The 18,459-nt window shown below is 41.3% G+C and overlaps 1 protein-coding gene across 4 annotated transcripts in view; it reads left to right on the forward strand.

Moving 5' to 3' along the window:
• The window catches only part of col12a1b (collagen, type XII, alpha 1b), a 149,264-nt gene that overhangs the window by 126,992 nt on the left and 3,813 nt on the right, over positions 1-18,459 (forward strand). For all 4 annotated transcript variants that reach the window (XM_024799003.2, XM_024799001.2, XM_076874176.1 and 1 more), the window contains 13 exons: positions 675-833; positions 2,703-2,780; positions 5,438-5,524; positions 8,429-8,482; positions 8,797-8,892; positions 9,875-9,928; positions 13,170-13,223; positions 13,326-13,379; positions 13,563-13,634; positions 13,720-13,755; positions 14,977-15,043; positions 15,155-15,340; positions 16,186-16,254. In XM_024799003.2, the coding sequence (XP_024654771.2) occupies positions 675-833; positions 2,703-2,780; positions 5,438-5,524; positions 8,429-8,482; positions 8,797-8,892; positions 9,875-9,928; positions 13,170-13,223; positions 13,326-13,379; positions 13,563-13,634; positions 13,720-13,755; positions 14,977-15,043; positions 15,155-15,340; positions 16,186-16,254 (1,066 nt within the window). The remainder of the gene's footprint in view (positions 1-674; positions 834-2,702; positions 2,781-5,437; positions 5,525-8,428; positions 8,483-8,796; positions 8,893-9,874; positions 9,929-13,169; positions 13,224-13,325; positions 13,380-13,562; positions 13,635-13,719; positions 13,756-14,976; positions 15,044-15,154; positions 15,341-16,185; positions 16,255-18,459) is intronic.

Raw genomic sequence — 18,459 nt, forward strand, 5'->3', positions numbered from 1 at the left:
AGGACACGGTAAAAAAGGTTTAATAACAGAGTTTAATAGTTTAATAATAATCTTGTAAATAGGTTGGAACTATTTAAAATGAGAGGACGGTGGTGGTGGTGGTTAAGATGGTGGTTTATCCAAAAGTTCCATAGACTTCCTGTGCAAAGTAAACCTGTAGTATAAACACATGGGACGTTTTAAATGTAAGTGGTAAATATTTGGTTTATTATTTGGGAGTTTCAACACATTCTCATTCTTGGCATGTCACGAGGAAAATGGAAGCAGCATTGATAAAAGTTAAAGGGTTTCCTTTTATTTGGCATCTTTAAACATGACCCCGCAAGGACATGGAAAATGGAAAACGGATGTTTCCTTGTGAAATACTCATATTTGCAGGGCAGTAACAAGAAAGAGTTTAAAAGGTCAAAATCCAAAGCACTGCAGGGATGTCTTTAGAATATGATGGAGAATCCCCTCTTTCTGAATGGACAGAGGAGAAGTGCTGTTTTCCCTCCATGTGAGCGCTCGTATACTTCTGCATGATCGAGCCTGTTCACCCGCAGCCTCCGCCATGGCCTCGGCAAAACCTAATAATGTGCAGGCTGCGAGGATGAAAACCAGACATGGCACATGGTCGTAGAACAAAGAATGCGCCAATAAAATCTCTCCTTCCTTTCTCTTTCTGTCTGAAGCTGCACATCCTGGTTTCACCCACCAACGTCCAGCTCAACATCGACTGCCAGGTAGTGGCGGAGAAGCCGATCAAGGCCGCTGGAAACATGTCCAGCGACGGCTACCAGGTCCTGGGCAAGATGTCCAAATCCATCGGCTCCAAAGGAGAATCGGCAACTGTAAGTGAACTCTGCGTTCACACAAACAGGAGACTGATGTTATCTACCGACACAAATGATTTTCTCTATTTTATCTCTATTTTACTTTGACTGCAAATAGTACACACATTTCAAAACAAATTAAATTGACACAGATTTCATCTGTTTCTTTATATAATCCAGGTAATCAATAAGAGTTTGTTGATCTTTAGCATCTTCTGGTCCTACTTTTAAAGTAGGGTTGGGTGATACAGTAAGACTTTTCTAACATGCCAGCAGACAAAAAAAAACTGCCTTTGTTTGCAGCCTGCTTTCCCTCACTGCTCACATACTAAACATGCAAAATCACCTTGTTAGGTTTCTTCAGTTGATGCATGCCTTCCACTCTAAATCAGTTACCAACAGTTAGATATTAAACAATCAGGGTGCACAGCTTATAAACTGGGTGACAGAAGAGTTTAGCAATACGTGGCTAACTGAACTAGCTGTCAAGAAGACTCGTTACATCAGAGTGTTACAAAAAACAGGAAGTGAGGCTTCCACGTAAGTGTCACCATCATGCTGATGTCTGTGTCTGTGTTTGAACTCTCTGTTTAAAGATGCTTTGTTCAGCAGCCTCACAAGTTCGCATTGTACAGTGTTGAATTCTCACTAAACTGGCAAAAAAACAAAATAACAAATAAAAAATTTCTGTCAAAACTAAAACTTAAAACTGGGGTTTATTTACTAGTTCCGACACCCAACCCTCCCATCACCATCCATCCATTCGCTTCCGCTTATCCTATTCAGGGTCGTGAGGGGTGCTGGAGCCTATCCCAGCTGTTTTAGGGCGAGAGGCAGGTTACTCCCTGGACAGGCTGCCAGTCTGTTGCAGGGCTAACACATAGACAAAGACAACCATTCGCACTCACATTCACTCCCACATTCACACCTTTGGGCAATTTAGAGTTTCCAATTAACCTATCCCCACTAAGTGCAAGTCTTTGGACGGCGGGAGGAAGCCGGAGGACCCACGCAAACACGGGGAGGACATGCAAACTCCACACAGAAAGATCCCAGGCTGATTGCGGAATTGAACTCAGGACCTTATTGCTGTGAGGCAACCACCCTACCAACACGTTCTATGAAATTCAGCCTGGTAGATTTGTGTTATCTTGGTGAATCACAGACAAAAATCAAGAACCAAGGTGAAAGCTGGGTGGAGAAAAATGAAGTAGCACAATTATAAAATGTTAGCTGCTGCTGACTTTATCAGCGCAAAACAAACAGTGCAGCTTTTTACCTCAGCTGTAAAAGGCTGGTGGGGTATTGTCATCACCCCTACGTTTGTGAATGTGATAACTGGAGCAGGTAGTCACGTATATTTTCAAATTGACACAATCAGTGCAGCTACCAAAAATCGTTTGAATCTCAGTTTTCTGAGAATCTTGTGGATTTGATAACGATGTAGGATTTTGAAATTGATACCTGAGGTGTGTCTGCTAGGAGGCTGAGGGGTAGCACTGCTGTCAGCAGTGTTCTTATTCATTGCTGTACATTTAGTTTGAATACTGAACAAACTTTAATGAGCAGAGAGTGAACTGAACACAATCCACAGCATTTTGAACATTTTGTAATTAATTAAAAGGTTTTTTTTGAGGGGGGGGGGGGGGTACAGAGAGGTTGTAGATAATTCAAACAGTGAAATGAGTTTTACATGGCGCCACATGTAAATCAATCAGCAGGGTTGTAATGCGAGCCTTTCTCCCCGGGGCTGATGGGACTCGGCAGTGCCTCATTCTCTGCTGTTTTTCTGCATGTCCTCTGGTAGCGGTGGAGGGTGTATCACAGACACATGTACCACTACGCCATATTCATGTTTTTGTTTTTTTCTTCCCCCCTTCTCCACAGTTCCAGCTCCAGATGTTCGACATTGTCTGCAACTTGGCCTGGACCAGCCGAGACAGATGTTGTGACCTCCCATCGAGGGTAAGGGAACCCCGACCTCCACAAAGCCTTTGAGCCTAACATATTTAGCATGTGCCCACTCTGGCACGTCGTCGCTCCTTTAGCCTCAAACCGGCAGCTGAGTGACGATGATAAACTGGCGCTAGCTTCGACTCCAGATAATCAGCTGTGCTGGGGAGTATCTCCTCCGAACGTCTACTGGGATTAAAGAATATAGAAACAGCTGATGAAGTTTTGGCCGATAGGGTGCAAAGATTTCCTTCCCAGATATAATCTTTTTATTCAACCTTGAAAACCCCACACCAAAAAACCCATTGCTGTTTTCACAGCCTGATTGGACACATGCACACTTTGGGTTTTCTTTAAGTCTGAAAGTGAAGAAGAGGTTGTAGTGAGGTTGTCTTGGTACACGAAGATCAATTTAATTTCTACGTCCAGCAATAAACGACCCATATATCTCAGAAACTCACACTGGCTTGTAAGTGTACACTTTTCTGTGTTTGGCTTTTTTCCATCTATGGAGCATCTTGGGGATGTTGATCATCTCATAAAGGGGTGCTATCAGGCCAGCTGGTTCTCTGAAAGAAACCAGACCAAGGAACAATGCACAAAAACTTTATTGATGCATTTAGTCACAGTTAAAAGTGATGGTAAAACACAGACGAGTGTGTTTGTACTGTAACACTCAGCAGGCAGAAGTGTGACCTTGATTTGCCTTTGAAGGGATTTTTAGACCCAGCAGCAGATCAAAGCAGAGGACTCGTAATCAGAGTCAGAACCGGCTCGAATCACAGAGGGAAATAAACTGGGTATATATGATATGCAGTGGCGTGTGAGCCAGCTTAAAAAAAAAGCACAGTGAACTGTGGGAAAATAAAAAGTTTTCAGAGCACACATAAGATGCTGCTTTATTTAATAATCTAAGCTGAATTATGTTCAGTACTTACATTTTATTTAAAAAAAAACAACAACAACATGAACTGGGTGTCCCGTTATCATAGCTAGGTTTCCAAAGAAACTGAAGTGCAAAAAAACATTGATTTGACATGTAATTAAATTTTTATATAATTAAAAATTGTGAAAAAAAGAAAAAAAAGGAAAAAAGATATATATATATATATATATATATATATATATATATGAGTGAGATTCAGAAATGGAACCATCTTTTGTGGACTTATCCCATTTAACACGGACTCAAAATTTAAAAACATTTCCTGTGGTCGATCAAATCGTTCATAGACGCTGCATCCTCTCCACTAAACAGACAAAAACTTGTTGAGCAAAGTTCAAAGTATGGTACAGTACAGGTAACTTGCACATCTATGAAGGCACCATTAATGCTACATGGCAGAAGACTTTGGAGAAAATCTTGATGAATTTCAGCAAGACGGTGCCAAACCACATTCTGCAGGTACTCCAAATGCATGCTTTAGTGAGCACCAACTCACAAATCAGTCCTCTCAAATGGTTTTACACTGTATGCTGATGACCCACGAATATTAGCAAGAGAACAACAACAACAGACGATCCACTGTGAGCAGCACTTGACGACTGTGGGGAGGAAGAATTCCTTTTTTAACAGGAAGGGACCGCCCCTCCCTTAGCCTCATTCTGATGGTGGACAGTTAGATGGTGATCAGAAAGAGAAGGAGGAACAACAGTAGTGTTTGGAGATCTTGATTTTTAGGCCGTAGAGAACTCGAGAACATATGAATCTCATTCATCCAGGGCAGGTCCAAACGTTGTTTGTGAAAATGCTTTCTGTTGTTTGTCAAGCTCTTTGTGGGGTGAAAATCTGTGGGCAACAGCAGCAGCTACAGTAAGAACAGCTCAGGCTGTGGTTAAGCGGCTGGCCTCTCTCAGTGTGATGGTTTCTCACTTCGGTCCCAGCAGAGATCTCCAGAGACGCAGTAACAAATGGAGCTTTGTGTGAGCGCAGTATGTCTGCAGCTGGATGTCCAAAACATTTTGAAAAGTGCTTCAACTCCAGCGGATTATTATCTAAATTGCTGCCGAGCAGGGACAGCTGCTTGATTGGTTAAATGATCCAAACTGAGGCGATCTGCGTGGACTCGGTGGAAATATCCACCAAGACAAGAGGAGTTTCACATCCATGTGAAAGTCCTGCGTGAGCTGAAATATCCACACATCGGGTCCAAGATGAGTGTTTAGCAAATGCTTTAAATCCAAGCAACTGAACATCATAGTTAGCATTCCCAGTCGGCGTGAATAGGAAAGGATCTCATCATTATTCAGAAATACTCACAACACAGGATTTTTCTTATCAGTTGTCCTATGGGCCATGCTAACTCTGTATCTTCCCTTACACTGATGGGATTTTAGAGCTTCATGAACAGAAAGTTCATATAAGAAGCTTATATGAACTACATGAAGGCTGTAGTTTACTTTCACTGTCTTTGTCGGTGAAGCCGATACCAATAAATGATACCACAGGGCGCCACACAGCACAGTTTTTGCTCTGCTCACCACCTCATGGAAGACTTTTTACCTGCAGACATCCTGTGCAGAGTCTTTGTGCAATGAGAGTCGTGTGACTGTTCAGCAGCGATTTCAAAAGGAATTTTATTTGACCTCGCATGAATGCAATCGGTGCCTTACCTTTGCATTTTTCCCATCGTTTTGACAGTTAAATTGTTTTCTTCTTTCACAAACAGAGAGATGAGATGAAGTGTCCGTCTCTTCCTAACGCCTGCACCTGCACCTCGGAGGCCAATGGGCCGCCAGGACCTCAGGGACCAGTGGTGAGAACAAACTGTTATCCATTTTTGTAGGGCTCTTTTCTATTCTAAAGACAACTGTGAATGTTAACCAGTGTACACAAATGAAATGCATAAAATCGAGAGCGTAGGACAGGTGGATGGTGTCCTACACTGATCTTGATGGCCAGAGTTAAATCCTGAGCTTTCTTGCCTAACGAAAACAGAAATCAGAGATAGGAACAGCAGCTCTGAGCCATGTGAGGTCTCTACGGTGCAATCAGTTATAAATGAAGAACCAGACAGCCGATAACTTGTCAGCTCCCTGATTGTGAAACTCAGGGCCTGGAGGAATTGGAAGGTCATTCAAAAGCAGGTACTGTTTCTGGGGCTCCAGTTTGATTGGACCACTGCCCCAGTCCTGTGGTCCAATCAGCTTTGGTGGATAGCAGGATGAGGAAAGAGCTGTCAGGAGGGCAAGGCAGCATCAAGTGGCTTGGTAGATATAGTAGAGATAATGCTTTTATTGTGAAATCTTTAGGGATTTGTGAGGATAATGTGAGCAAAGAGACACATTTAGAGACACCTGCTGAAGTTAGCAAAAACACTCACAAATGGCTACACGTATAAAATCCTTAAAGGTGGTTTGCTACACCCAGTTAGCCTCTAACGCAGACATGATGATGGTAAAAGCAGTGCTCAGTTTCTAATTTAAATTAACTTTTAAATTACATTTCAAGCACATTTTTTTTAAATTTATCATTTACTGCTTCAAACAATTTTCACTCAGGGAAGCTTTTTACAGACTCAGGACCACCTTATCTCAGCAGAACTCACTGATATTCATGCTGAATGGTATGAGGCCTTTACAGTTTCAGACTCATGAAAGTTGCAGACTGCGCAGGAAAGTGGGGAGTACTGCAATAAAAAGGAATGTATAGAGAAACGTCAGCTGTTATCCTCACGTACAAGCAGTCAGAGGGAGGAGGCGGCTGCTGTAGGTTCATCCATCAGCTGTCAGACAGGCACCACAGTTTACTTTCTCCACTCTCTTAAAAGATTTTATGAGGCATTGCAAAGAGGCTTCCTGTGGTTAATGTGCTTCAGGACGCGGTATTCTCCCTCGTACAACATACAGCGCATAAGTGGCCATAAATAACCAGGAAAGCCAGAGCTTTGACTTATGCGTTACATGGTAGCACAACCACTGTGGAAACGTGTTTCATTACAGAATACAAGCCCTGCATTACTTTTCTCAGGGAAGATACTTTTTAGTTTAAATAGATTTCACTTTAAAAAAGATGAACATACTCATCGTTAAATCACCCGATAAATGGACTGAGGGCTTGAAACAGAATGCTTTTCTGCAGGGTCTGAAAATGCTGCTAAAACTATACAAGGCTGGAAATTCATCATTTACATCAACGTTGAATACGAAATCTGAAACTAGTTTGTTTATATAAAGCTAATTAGTAACAGAAAAAACCATGAAAATAAACATAAAGCTGCCAAGATGTGTGTGGGGCTTTTTTTTTTTTTTTTTTTTTTTTGGGTGTTTTTAAATGAACCTCAGGAGGAAATGTTCTTCGTGCATTCATCTGCAAAGTCACGAAATATTTACATATCTGCAAAAGATTAGTTATCGTTGACATTTAAACATGATTCAGATGAAAATAAAAACATACAGTTTTACATGGTTTCCTATCACCAAACAAAAACCCACAACGCTGCACAGGAATCTGTTACACAGCCCCACCTGAACCCTCAATGAGCTGTCAATGCATGTTGGGTAATGTAGGAGAAAAAAGATTGAATTGATTGATTGAATTGAATTAAACAAGAGATGTGGAAAAGAATAATTCTTAACCATATATTTTTTATTCTTGGATGGTATTAGAATAGCTTTGCATGACTCACAGTTCAATAATAATCCTTCTTTATCTCATCCTGGGCCTCCTCTCCCTTCAAGTCGACTTTCTTCTGACTGGCTGCCCCTCGTAAATGAAAGGTCTGAAAATGACAGAAAATAAAGAAAAGCAGAATTGGTTCTCAAAAGGCAACGCTCATTGTTTGGATTAAAATGCCCCCTTTCAACAGCATTAATGATTGCTTACTGTGCATTCAGGCCAAGGTTATTGTTATTATCTTTAGCTAAAATAAAGACTAGACTTCTGAGAAAAAAACATGAAAGTAATTAAAAGAGTTTGAGAACTTGGAAAATTAAGATAAAATACAAATATAAAGGAAATTGGACTTTTTTTTGAGAGCCTGGATGTCTGCAAGACTGAGTTGACTGCTTTCACAAAAAGTTTTTTAAAATTGTATCCTGCCCAGATTTTTCTAAATCTTACCTCTGACTTAAGCCCTCCTCCACAATGATAATTAAAAAGGCTAAAATCAACATTGTAATTAATGAAAACAAAAAAACTAAACAGACATCAGAAAATTCTCCCCGGGAACTAACTGAAATGAAATGTAATTAAAAATATACTAAAATTAGAAATCAAACGCTCATTAGAGCATGCAAAACGCGTACATAGACAGTGCAAAGACTCTGCAAGTTAAAAATATTTCAGCTTTGATGAAAAAAATAATCCGGCTTCACGCAGTGTTGTAAAAGCTGATCAGGTGAGAGGGACTGGGCTCTCCTGCCGCCTGCAGCTTTTATAAGTGAGCTTTGTGCTTTCTGAATCACTGTGTTAACTGCTGAATAACTCCAACTATCTCTTGTCCTTCGGGAGGAAGCAGTTCTCCCACACAGGCTGTTAGGGGCTAGTGTCTGTGGGTCGTGACTGCATTCATGTAAGGCCTTACTCTGCTTCACATTTGTCCTCAGGCTTTTCTTCCAGACTGGCTCCCTTGTGGCATGTTCAGACTAATTTCCCCCTCGAGCATCTCTTGTGTCCTTCTTATCTTTGTTGTGTTAACTAGAAAATCTTTTTTTTTCAGGGTGCCCCCGGCAGCAAAGGTCCCCGAGGTGAAAGAGGAGAGCCCGGTTCTGCTGTAAGTTCCTGGGGAAAAAAAAATTCTCTATCGCATTTCCCTTCATCACTTGCTGCTTCACATTTTCTTGCAAGCTGAAGAAAATAAAAGATGGTACAAGTGCAAGAGCTTTGAGAAGCACATCTGATTCCACTTACTGATTGAGTGTTTGTGCTCTCCTTGTCCTTGATATGAAGGCTCAGTTCTATTAGCATTCCTTGTCTCCTGCCAGCCTTTTCCAAATATTTCAACAGTAGTACACTTCAACTGGGACAAGAGATATCAACAATAAATTCCTCCCATGTTTAAATATTTCTCTTGTCTGTATTTTGCAGGGACCGTTGGGCCCGCGGGGAGAAATTGGACCACCTGGGCCCATGGGTCTGCCCGGCCCTCAAGGACCGAGCGGGCTGTCGATTCCAGGAGAAGCTGTAAGTCTGTAAACACACCTGACATCAACACACACACAGAGCAGAGTGGGGGGGATTACTTGGTGATTTATTATAAAGAGAATTTACAAGCCGGGGAGTATCTGTGGCAAGGACTCACATTCTTTCATGTGTGAGGGAAAGAAGCGATACCAAGAAGCCCCCGAACGTCAGTGTCACTGAATGTTAATAAATCGCAGCTTAGATTTCCGTCTCAGAGATTAGATGTACCCAGATTAAACTGAGATCACTTTCCAGAAAGGTCCCACGAAATAGAGGTTTGTGGAAAGTACTGGACAGTTTCTGCTGCTTAGTACTCAATTAATCTAACGATATTGTTAAAGGTTACAGTGGATTAAACAGGTTTTATGGATTAAAACATCCACTCGATTGAGGCTGTAGGTTTGATTTCAGATGCTGGGAGATACAGCTAATGCTTTTTTTTTTTTTTACATTACCTTCAAACTTCAAAACTCTTGTGCAACTATAAATCATAATGTAGTTTAAATATTTATATTTCACTCCTGAGTTTCCAGATGTGCCAAAAAATGCAGTTCCTCTAATGTCCTCTGGGGAGGACATTAGAGTAAGTTTATAGCCAATGAAAATGGTTTTGGTCTTTAAGCATGGTTTGCTCCTTGTAACATCTGTACAGGGTGGAATTTGTGGAAAGCACATTTGGCATATGTGCTTGAGTTTATTCTAAGTATGGTCAATTCTAGTTCCAGAAACAATCATTATGTTGGCCCAAAAATGCAGCACCACGATATTAACTAGTCCAACAATTGTTATATTGGCTATATGTACGTTTTATAGACTAAACCTGACATGGATCATTAAATAAAATTTGAGTTTTGATTTATTTAGCAAGTCTTAATCTGGTTAATATTGCTATCATCTACATCAGTCACAGATCCATTTCTAATTGTTCTGTCCCTCCGAGTCACCGTCTTCATTCATTAATGATGTTGCTTTCTGTTTTCAGGGCCGTCCTGGACCAAAGGGAGACCCCGGTGATTCAGGCTTACCTGGGCAGAAAGTAAGTGCAGCTCAGTTTGTGTTTGAAAGCAGGAAACTGGGGATAATTCACATTTTGACTACTGGTCTGGCACGCGGCCACATTGGCTGCACGCAGATGCTTTTCCAGCTGGGGAGAATTCAGAGAGAGAAGAGGCCAACCGTGCCTCCACTGCAGGTTTCTGAATATTACTTTTAAATTACGTTTCTGCGCACATTCGAGCCAAGAACAAGTCGCCTTGATTAACAGTGCTGGATAAGTGTCGACCCGCGGTCAGCCACTACATCCTCCTCTCACTGAAAACTGTTTTATCTGGGAACGCATGAGCTGCCTAAAGACAGACGTGACACCTTAACTTCGTTGGCATGAAAGTGAAAGCAGTCTGTGTGAAATATTAAGTTACAGATATCAGATGGTGCTTTCATTTCTTCCTGGAAGGAAGCATCTCTCGTGTAGGCTGAATTGAAAAGAAGAATCCAGGCCAAACAGACAGAAGGTAAAGAAAGGTGATACTGACCAGAGGTCAAAGGTGTGCTTGTGTTAAGATGAAGCCATAAGCAGGTAGGCCCCTGAAATGCCTAAAACCTATAATCGGTTTTCTCCAGGCCATCTTCGGCCTCAGTTTGGTTGACCTGCTCAGGTGTTCCTGGCTTAAATGTGGAATGGTGTTTGTTTATAGCTTCAAGCTCGACCTTTAAAAGACTTCAGAAGAATTTAAACAGAGTGCAGCTTCCAACCTTAAAGGTTCCATGTCAAACTGCACAAAAACATTTTTGAAGCAGAGCTGCAGAAAAGGCGTGATCAACCAATTGAGTGCAGGTTCTGCTAACAGCTAAAACGTGCAAAAAGTTGTACGATAATCAATGGTTGACAAATTATTTCCAATAGATATCAGGAAAAATAAAGGTTCAGACAAAGTGGAGCAATCATTTAAAGAATAATTGTGGTTTATTTCATGGTAACTTTATGCTCTCTTCCTCTGTTGTAGAAATTCGGGGAAATCAAAAGTTTGTTTATAGTCTGATTGAAAGAAAACAAGGAAATCAGCAGCTTGGAACGGATGTTTGGCTCTCCATCCGTCCATGCTTGCCTTCTGACTTAATCACAAACATATTCTTCCCCCACTGAACAGTTAGATAAAAAGTTACCCTAAATGATAGGCATATAGTGAATAGTTTGTAGCATGGTCACCTCCTTGGGTCAGCCGCTCTGAAATTCCCTGTAATCCGTTATGTTTTCTTATCTACTGGAACCCCCAAAATTTAAAGACGCACACACAGAAAAAACAAAACAAAAATGTTTTTCTCTACTTGTCTTGAAATTGGAGTAAGATAATCTCATCAAATTGTCAATGTGGAAATTATTACCATCAGATTTATTTATTTTTGGTCTATTGAGATTTGGCTGCACAAACCTGGTGGAAAATTGTTAGTTGCTTTGTTCAAAACAGTGTTGTAAATCAAATAAAGTGGACCTATTATGTTTCCCCGCCCTTATAGTCATTATTTTCATCCTTGGACCTACCAGAGTAGCTTTACATGATTCACAAGTTCAGAATAATCCATATTTAGCTTATATTGGGCCTCAATGCAGCTACTCGGATCATCCTCTGTCTGAAACCAATCATCAACGCATCTCCATTACGCACATCTGATTGGCTACCCCTCATAAACAAAAGGTTGGTTGGTGCTTCTGTGAGATTACCATATTCTTTGACATCATACAGATCCAAGACTAAAAATGAAGCCAGTATTAAACTGATGTTTGAGCTTTGTGATCACAGGGACTACGTGTACCTGCACAGGTCTTTTCTTGTGTTTAATAAGAACTGAATCCAAACCTGGGTAGAGTGGTGAAGAATCGATCCAATCCAAGTTTTAAAAAAATGACCGCTTTGCCAAAATACCGAAATCTACCGTTTTATCAAAGCCGTTACTATTCTGAGATAAGATGTTCCTTAGTGTTGGTGCTTTGATGTAATGTTGAGCACCAGAAGCAGTTGGTCTTGTGTGAACATGCAACCAACTTGTGTAGAAAGGAAGGGGATGAATTTACAGGGTTATGAAACAGCTGGACACTGCTTTATTTTTACTCACAAAAAGGTTATGATTAAGTGTTGCGAATGGGCCTAACTGTAAATTTTGATAGAGGAGGCTGAATGGTACCAGGAACATTTAAATGCAGTGCCAATGGGTCTTGAGCAAGTGTTGGGATGTGACAAGTGTTGGGAATGAAATCATGTCAAAAATTCACAGTTGCTGCTCTTGGTTGGAAATCAGAGCTTCATGTCCAAGGTTGAACTTGGAAGGCCTTGAAATAACAGATTAAAGTGTCATTTTTTTTTTTTTTTAGATAATTTCTGGTAAACATTTGTTAGGTTTGTCACTGAAAACTCATCTGAGAGTTTTAATAAACTCTGGGTCACCTTCAAAAACTTGGTAACAGTAGGCAACGTTTTGCCACCATGTTCACATTTAACATCCATATTTCTTTAAAAAAGTGTGCAACACGTATGGTATGTTTTCTGTGTGTGTGTGTCAGAGTTGATGACGACTTTATTTAAAAGCCCTTGCTTACTTATTTTATTTCAACTAATTCAGTGTTTGTAAGTAGAATTTCCAAAAAGACAATGAATTAGATGGAAAAACAAGAGTAATTAGTGCTACCTACTTCAAATCCTTTATTCAATAATTTATTTCTTCCAGTCAGCTCAACTAGTTAAAGGACTGGAACAATTTACTGCCCTGCTCAAAGTGTTGTTGCACTGGAACAGCATGCACAATTGGGAATTAAACCTTCAACCCTTCACCCGCAGTGTTCATGCAGAGCTTCAGACTCATGAGTAAGACTGATTAATCAGCTCTTTATGCCAGTAAAACAAACTCCACGTGGACCGTATTGGAGCAACGAGGCTGCAGGTGACCATGTTGGAGCAGATGCTATAGCAACATGCATTTAATGAGTTACAGACCATGCAGTCCTGGTTTATAATGGCCAATAAAACGGTTCTGGAATATATTATGTTCCTTGTAAATCTTATGCCAAGGCATCAAAGACCAGAGACAATAAAAATAGTGAGCAGAGTTTCTGAGCAAATGAGCACGGGGGGAAAAAAGAAAAAAAAAAAGAAAAAGACGTTTACTGTCCGGCACGACGCTGAAACAAACCAGCTCGAGTTGGTCAATCAGAGGAAAGGTGGACTTTCTGTTACAGATGATGAGCATAAAATACTTTTTTCTGAGGGGTCTTCTCATGTTTGCAGGGTTCTCGTGGTCCTCCTGGTCCTGTTGGCCCAATGGGACCCGCCGGAGTGAGGGTGAGTATAGCCAGGCTGTTTTTAATGGCATCCATGCGGTCTGAATTCTTTAAACATGAACTGTATGGCTTTAGGGTTTTAGGCATTATCTTATATTTCCAGGGCCCTCAAGGAAAGGAAGGCCCAGCTGGACCTAGAGGAGCCCCAGGGCCCATGGTAAGACTTCTAATGGTTTGACACATGCACACCTCAGAGCTGCAAACCACATGAACAATTGAGGCATTTAATTGCCTTTCCAAAGCGCTTTCTACTACCTTTGCAGGCATATTTCCCAAGAGTCATCTTTGTCCTCTTTCCCACTCATCGATATTTTTCTTACCCTTCTCTTTTTCCTTGCAGGGACCTCCAGGATCTCCTGGAGTACCAGGTACCACAGGAAAACCAGGAAATCCTGGAGACTCTGGTCCTCCTGTAAGTTTGCTGGCAGGGTTGTGTGTTCATTGAGCAGCACGTTGGGCCTGAATAGTTCTTAACAGTTTTATTTCTCTGGTTCTAGGGTCCCAATGGTCCAAAGGGAGACAAGGGAGAGAGAGTGAGTAAACCTACATCAAATGTTTTTGTCCACAAGTGATGATATTAAAAATATCCTACAACATGTCAACAACAAGCTGATGAAAACAAGAGGCTAGATTCCCTGTGCAGTTTCACGTTTCAGGAAATTTCTAATAATACATTTACATATAAGTGACTTGAGAAATGACAAATGGGGCAAACAGTAGGAAATGCTGGGAACTTATCACTTAGCATTACGAGTTGTTTGGAGTATTTTCCTGATGTACAATGTGTGACCAAAAAGTCCATGAAAGAAACTGTACCATTTTAAATGTGTCTGCTCCTGGATTGTCTTCATGTGCATGTTCATCTGGCATCCAGTGCGGCTGCCATTCTAAATTTTAGTCTGAAGCCCGATTTCAACATAGACAATTTTAACTTCAGGTTCAGAGAGAGACGAGGAATCTAGTCTTTTTGGACATTCATTGGATTGCATCAGTGCTGAGGTGTTGAAATGCTCTGAGGCGTCTAAGGGAGAACATTCAACAGAAACCAAAAATATACACACAGAAATTGGATGCCATCCTCGAAGTAGTAATCTTGTCCAGAGCTGCCGTGCTTCCAACACTGGGAACACTTCCTGGAAGTCCTGTTCTGTCAGGACGTCAAGCACCATCTGTAGTGCATGTTGGATCCGCTTCAGTTTGCCGACCTTCAACTTGAATTTCAATTTTTTTGAAGAGCGAAGTAGCAGGGAACGAATGGAGATATTCATATTAGTGCACCCCATATTCTCCATAATGGAGGACCCATTTGCATCGCACCACTGTTGAGTTTGTTTGTGCAATAGGTTCTCCTAGGATGTTAAAGTAGAACTTGGCATGGACAATCCAAAGCTTCATGTGGGACGAATTCACTGAACCACCTGGAGAAAAACGAGTAGCCAGCTTCTGTTAGAGCTCCCAACTCTGCAAACCTTTTGACCAGGACTTTGGACAGCTCTTCCCCTGCTAGACTGCTGTTTGGTCTCTATAGCCTCAACCTTTGAGATAAAGGTGGGGGTCATTATAGCTGTTGCAAATGCTCCTTAGTGCAAAAGCAGCAGGTGGTCACAAAAATCCTGATTGAGCCACGTTTCAATGAAAAGTTTCAGAGAAACATTTTCTGACTCATATAAAGTCTGTGCACAATGACAATAAAGAACTATTCTATTCCTTTCTTTACTGTTTTCCAATTTTAAATCCTGCCTGTCTGCACCCAGGGCGACTTTGCTCCTCAGAACATGATGCGATCCATTGCCAGACAGGTTTGCGGACAGTTAGTCCAAGGTACGTAGAACACATTTTCCCCCTCCTGACATGGATTTAGAAATCTCTGCCTCTTGGCTTTCACAATGTGGTTTGTAATGTTCTTGCTTTCTCTTCACCCTGCTGTTGCAGAACAAATGACTCGGGTCAACTCGTTATTGAATCAAATCCCCAGCAACATGTACCGCAACAATAACCCAGGCCCTCCGGGCCCTCCTGGACCTCCTGGCAATCAGGGACCCCGTGGAGAGCCGGGCGCCACAGGAAGGAACGGATTCCCCGGAAGTTCCGGATTGCCCGGCCAGCAGGGAGAGAGAGGTACGAGCCACCCCTGAGAAGTTGCTGCACGGCAGGAGAGGCTGACATCATGAACAAATGGAGTTAGAAAAATAAACATGAAGTCGAATGATTTCTAAAATGGGAGCACAGAAGGCAGCAAAGTGATTATTTACTCTGCAGAACGTTTACCTAAGACGCACCAAACCATCACAGAATGCTAGAAAGGCCTGGCATCATCGTTAATCTGAATTTCAGTCCAGATCGAATCAAATAAAGCTGCTGATGCCAAAATGTAAAAATACTGCAGTGAAAAAAGTACTTCTATTGACCCAGAGACACTTTTTTACATCTTTTTTTTTAATTCTCATTTGACGAGATTTTTTGATCCACAAACAGCAAATTGTAATCTAGGGAGATTGGCCAATGCACACTGCATGTTTCATTTATCCAGATAAACTACTGGCACTGGCACTCGGTCAACAAAACTTAGAAAACTCTGATCTAAATGATCATGAACATGGCTGCTAGTGCATTCATCCCTGTGTTCAATCTTATTAAAGAAAACAGAATAACTACTGAAGATGTTGCCGGGCAGAATCAGAAATTAAATGTATTTGCATTGCACCCTCACCTTCTGCTCATTAAGGACCCCTTTCTGAAGTCTCACTTTCCTGTCTCACTTTATGTAACAAAAATTCAGGAAACATATTTCAGAAGAGGCAAAAAAAATGTTCCAAAGCCAAGTTCTACCACAGGGAGGAGCTTTTAAGTAGGAGCTCTTATATAAGGGGAGACAGAAAAAATGTCTTATTTTATTCTGCAACTTACAGGATTGAGACCTCCGAGCTCCCAGCCTAATGATACTTTACTTTCCCCCCCTTCAGGTCCCCCAGGAGAGAAAGGCGATCGAGGAACTTCAGTAGTTGGAGCGAAAGGACCGAGGGGACCTCCAGGTACACATTCTTTAGCAAGACACCAAAAATACTTAAAATGTTGGTGAGATCGCTGACAGCTAAAGTTAACAGGCAAAGCTGATTCCTAAGTCCATAATTTATCATCGTTGATGAAACCATCATCTGAACTGCCCCTACAGATTTGTAAGGCTTAAAAAAGATAAATAATTTATGTTTCAGCAAAACAGAACTATTGTCTCGTCACATTTGCCACTAAAAACCCAAACACACTCAATGTTTGAGCCAAGATGATGGAAATGGAGCCTTTGCATATAACGATCTACCTTGATGATGTAAACCTTGATTTTTACCTGCCTTTGTCACTCATCTTATTGAGTGTCTCACCTTATTCACACCCCACCCCCACCCCCACCCACTCAAAGATGTCGGCTGATTCAAATGCTGAAAGCTTTGTTTGCTGCCATTCCTGTTAGTCTCTGGCACCAGTGTTGTGACATGTTGACACATATTTGACAGCAAGATACCCCCCGTCCCATCTCCTATGAGTATATTTCACTGAGAGGTTTGAATTTGTCTCAGTTAACCATGTCTTCTTGCTCCTTAAAACTGCGCTTAGTTGCCCTTTAAAGTAGTGATTTAGCCAGGTGGTGGTGCAGCATTGTTAAAGAAAAACACAAACTTTGGTCCTGAAAAAAGCAATTTCACCAGCAACTGCTTATGTAATCGCACTCCATCCTCCGCGACTGCAACCCTGCCGCTTTGTGACGGTCCCAGCTGTCAGACAGAAGCAGTTAGAGTCGAGGAGGGAGAGGAGAGCAGTGAGTCAGCCTGGAGGACATGCCGAGGACGGCGAGGAGACAGTCGGGCAGGAAACTTTCCAATCTTTTTCTGTCCAAGTCTAGACAAAATTCAGAGGGGAGGGGAGGATCAGCACATCCTACTTCTTTTTCCCCATCATAGTTTACATCATTTCATTCCATGCCCGGGACAGTCAGCAGCAGCTCGACACCTTTTCAATTAATTTTGTTTCCAGCTGCGTTGAGTCGCAGTGGTCTAACAACAATATCATAAAATGTTCTCATCTCTGTTTACATCAAATACAAGAGTGTAACTGTAGTTTTTATTAGTTCTAATGGTATAAAAGCACATGGAAGGCTTTTAAAAATTCTGACTCTCAGAAACACGCTGGCTCAAAGCAAAACGCACTTCATGAAAGCGTTCACATCTGAGAAAATGAAAACGCAGCCGGCCTTTGATCTGCACCATTTGAACAGTTTCATCTTTTTATTTTTATAAACGTTGCTTTTACTGGAGAATCAGTCCCGCCCTTCCTTTGAGGCAAAGTTTATAAAAATAAAAGACATGTTGCTACCACCTTTGTCCATGCTGCATTATGCTGATGTGATTTATCCATGTAGTTTGAATGTAGGGTTTGGTGACCATTTGAAGATATCCCATTAACCCCCTGTGTGATCTCCAATATCTGCACCACTGGGGTGGGGGCTGCAGATGAAGTTGAAGTGAATCCCCTCAATGCAGTTTTTTTTTTATTAATAAACAGACCCAGAGGGGGGAAAAGATGATAGACCTGCTCCTGTTTTGGTATCGTTTTGAGATGATGGACATTTATTTCTAAAAGGGAAGCAGTTCAAGCACAAATTTGTGACTACACGCACATTTGTGTCTAAAGCCATGTCATGGAAGTATAGCGAGGAAGAGTGCAAATAATCTGAACGTCAGGATAAAATTCATTCCATGTATTGATGAAATAAGCTAAAAATCACCTTAAAAATCACTCCAACCATCATATATCCCCAACCTAGCTATGACCCCAGTTATCTTATATGTAAGGCTGTTCTTGGTCTGTACCACGTTAATTATTGGCGTCCAGCAACAGTTCTTATTTAGAGACCGTTATCCTTGGTTATCATTCTGGCTTGTGGCCTAATCAGGACTGTCGCAGAGCTGTAACTGTAACCTATTATCCATGCAGGATGGGAGCGTGTGAAGCTGAGTTAGATAACTCTATTCCACCTCATGTCAAAAGTCATGTGGCGATTGGCTATTATGGAATTATATTTATATCATAACAAGGCAAAGCAAATTTCATTTCACATGCACAAAGAAGCCTTCGTGCATGCAAGAGTCTGCTCTGTGCAGAGGCTTCAGAACTTGCCTAAATAACTGTTAATAATTACTTCAGAAAACTTTATTTTTCAGATCAAATGCAGTTTAAAATAGCGT

Source organism: Maylandia zebra, linkage group LG15 (assembly GCF_041146795.1).
Source record: "Maylandia zebra isolate NMK-2024a linkage group LG15, Mzebra_GT3a, whole genome shotgun sequence".
Taxonomy (NCBI): Eukaryota; Metazoa; Chordata; class Actinopteri; order Cichliformes; family Cichlidae; genus Maylandia; species Maylandia zebra.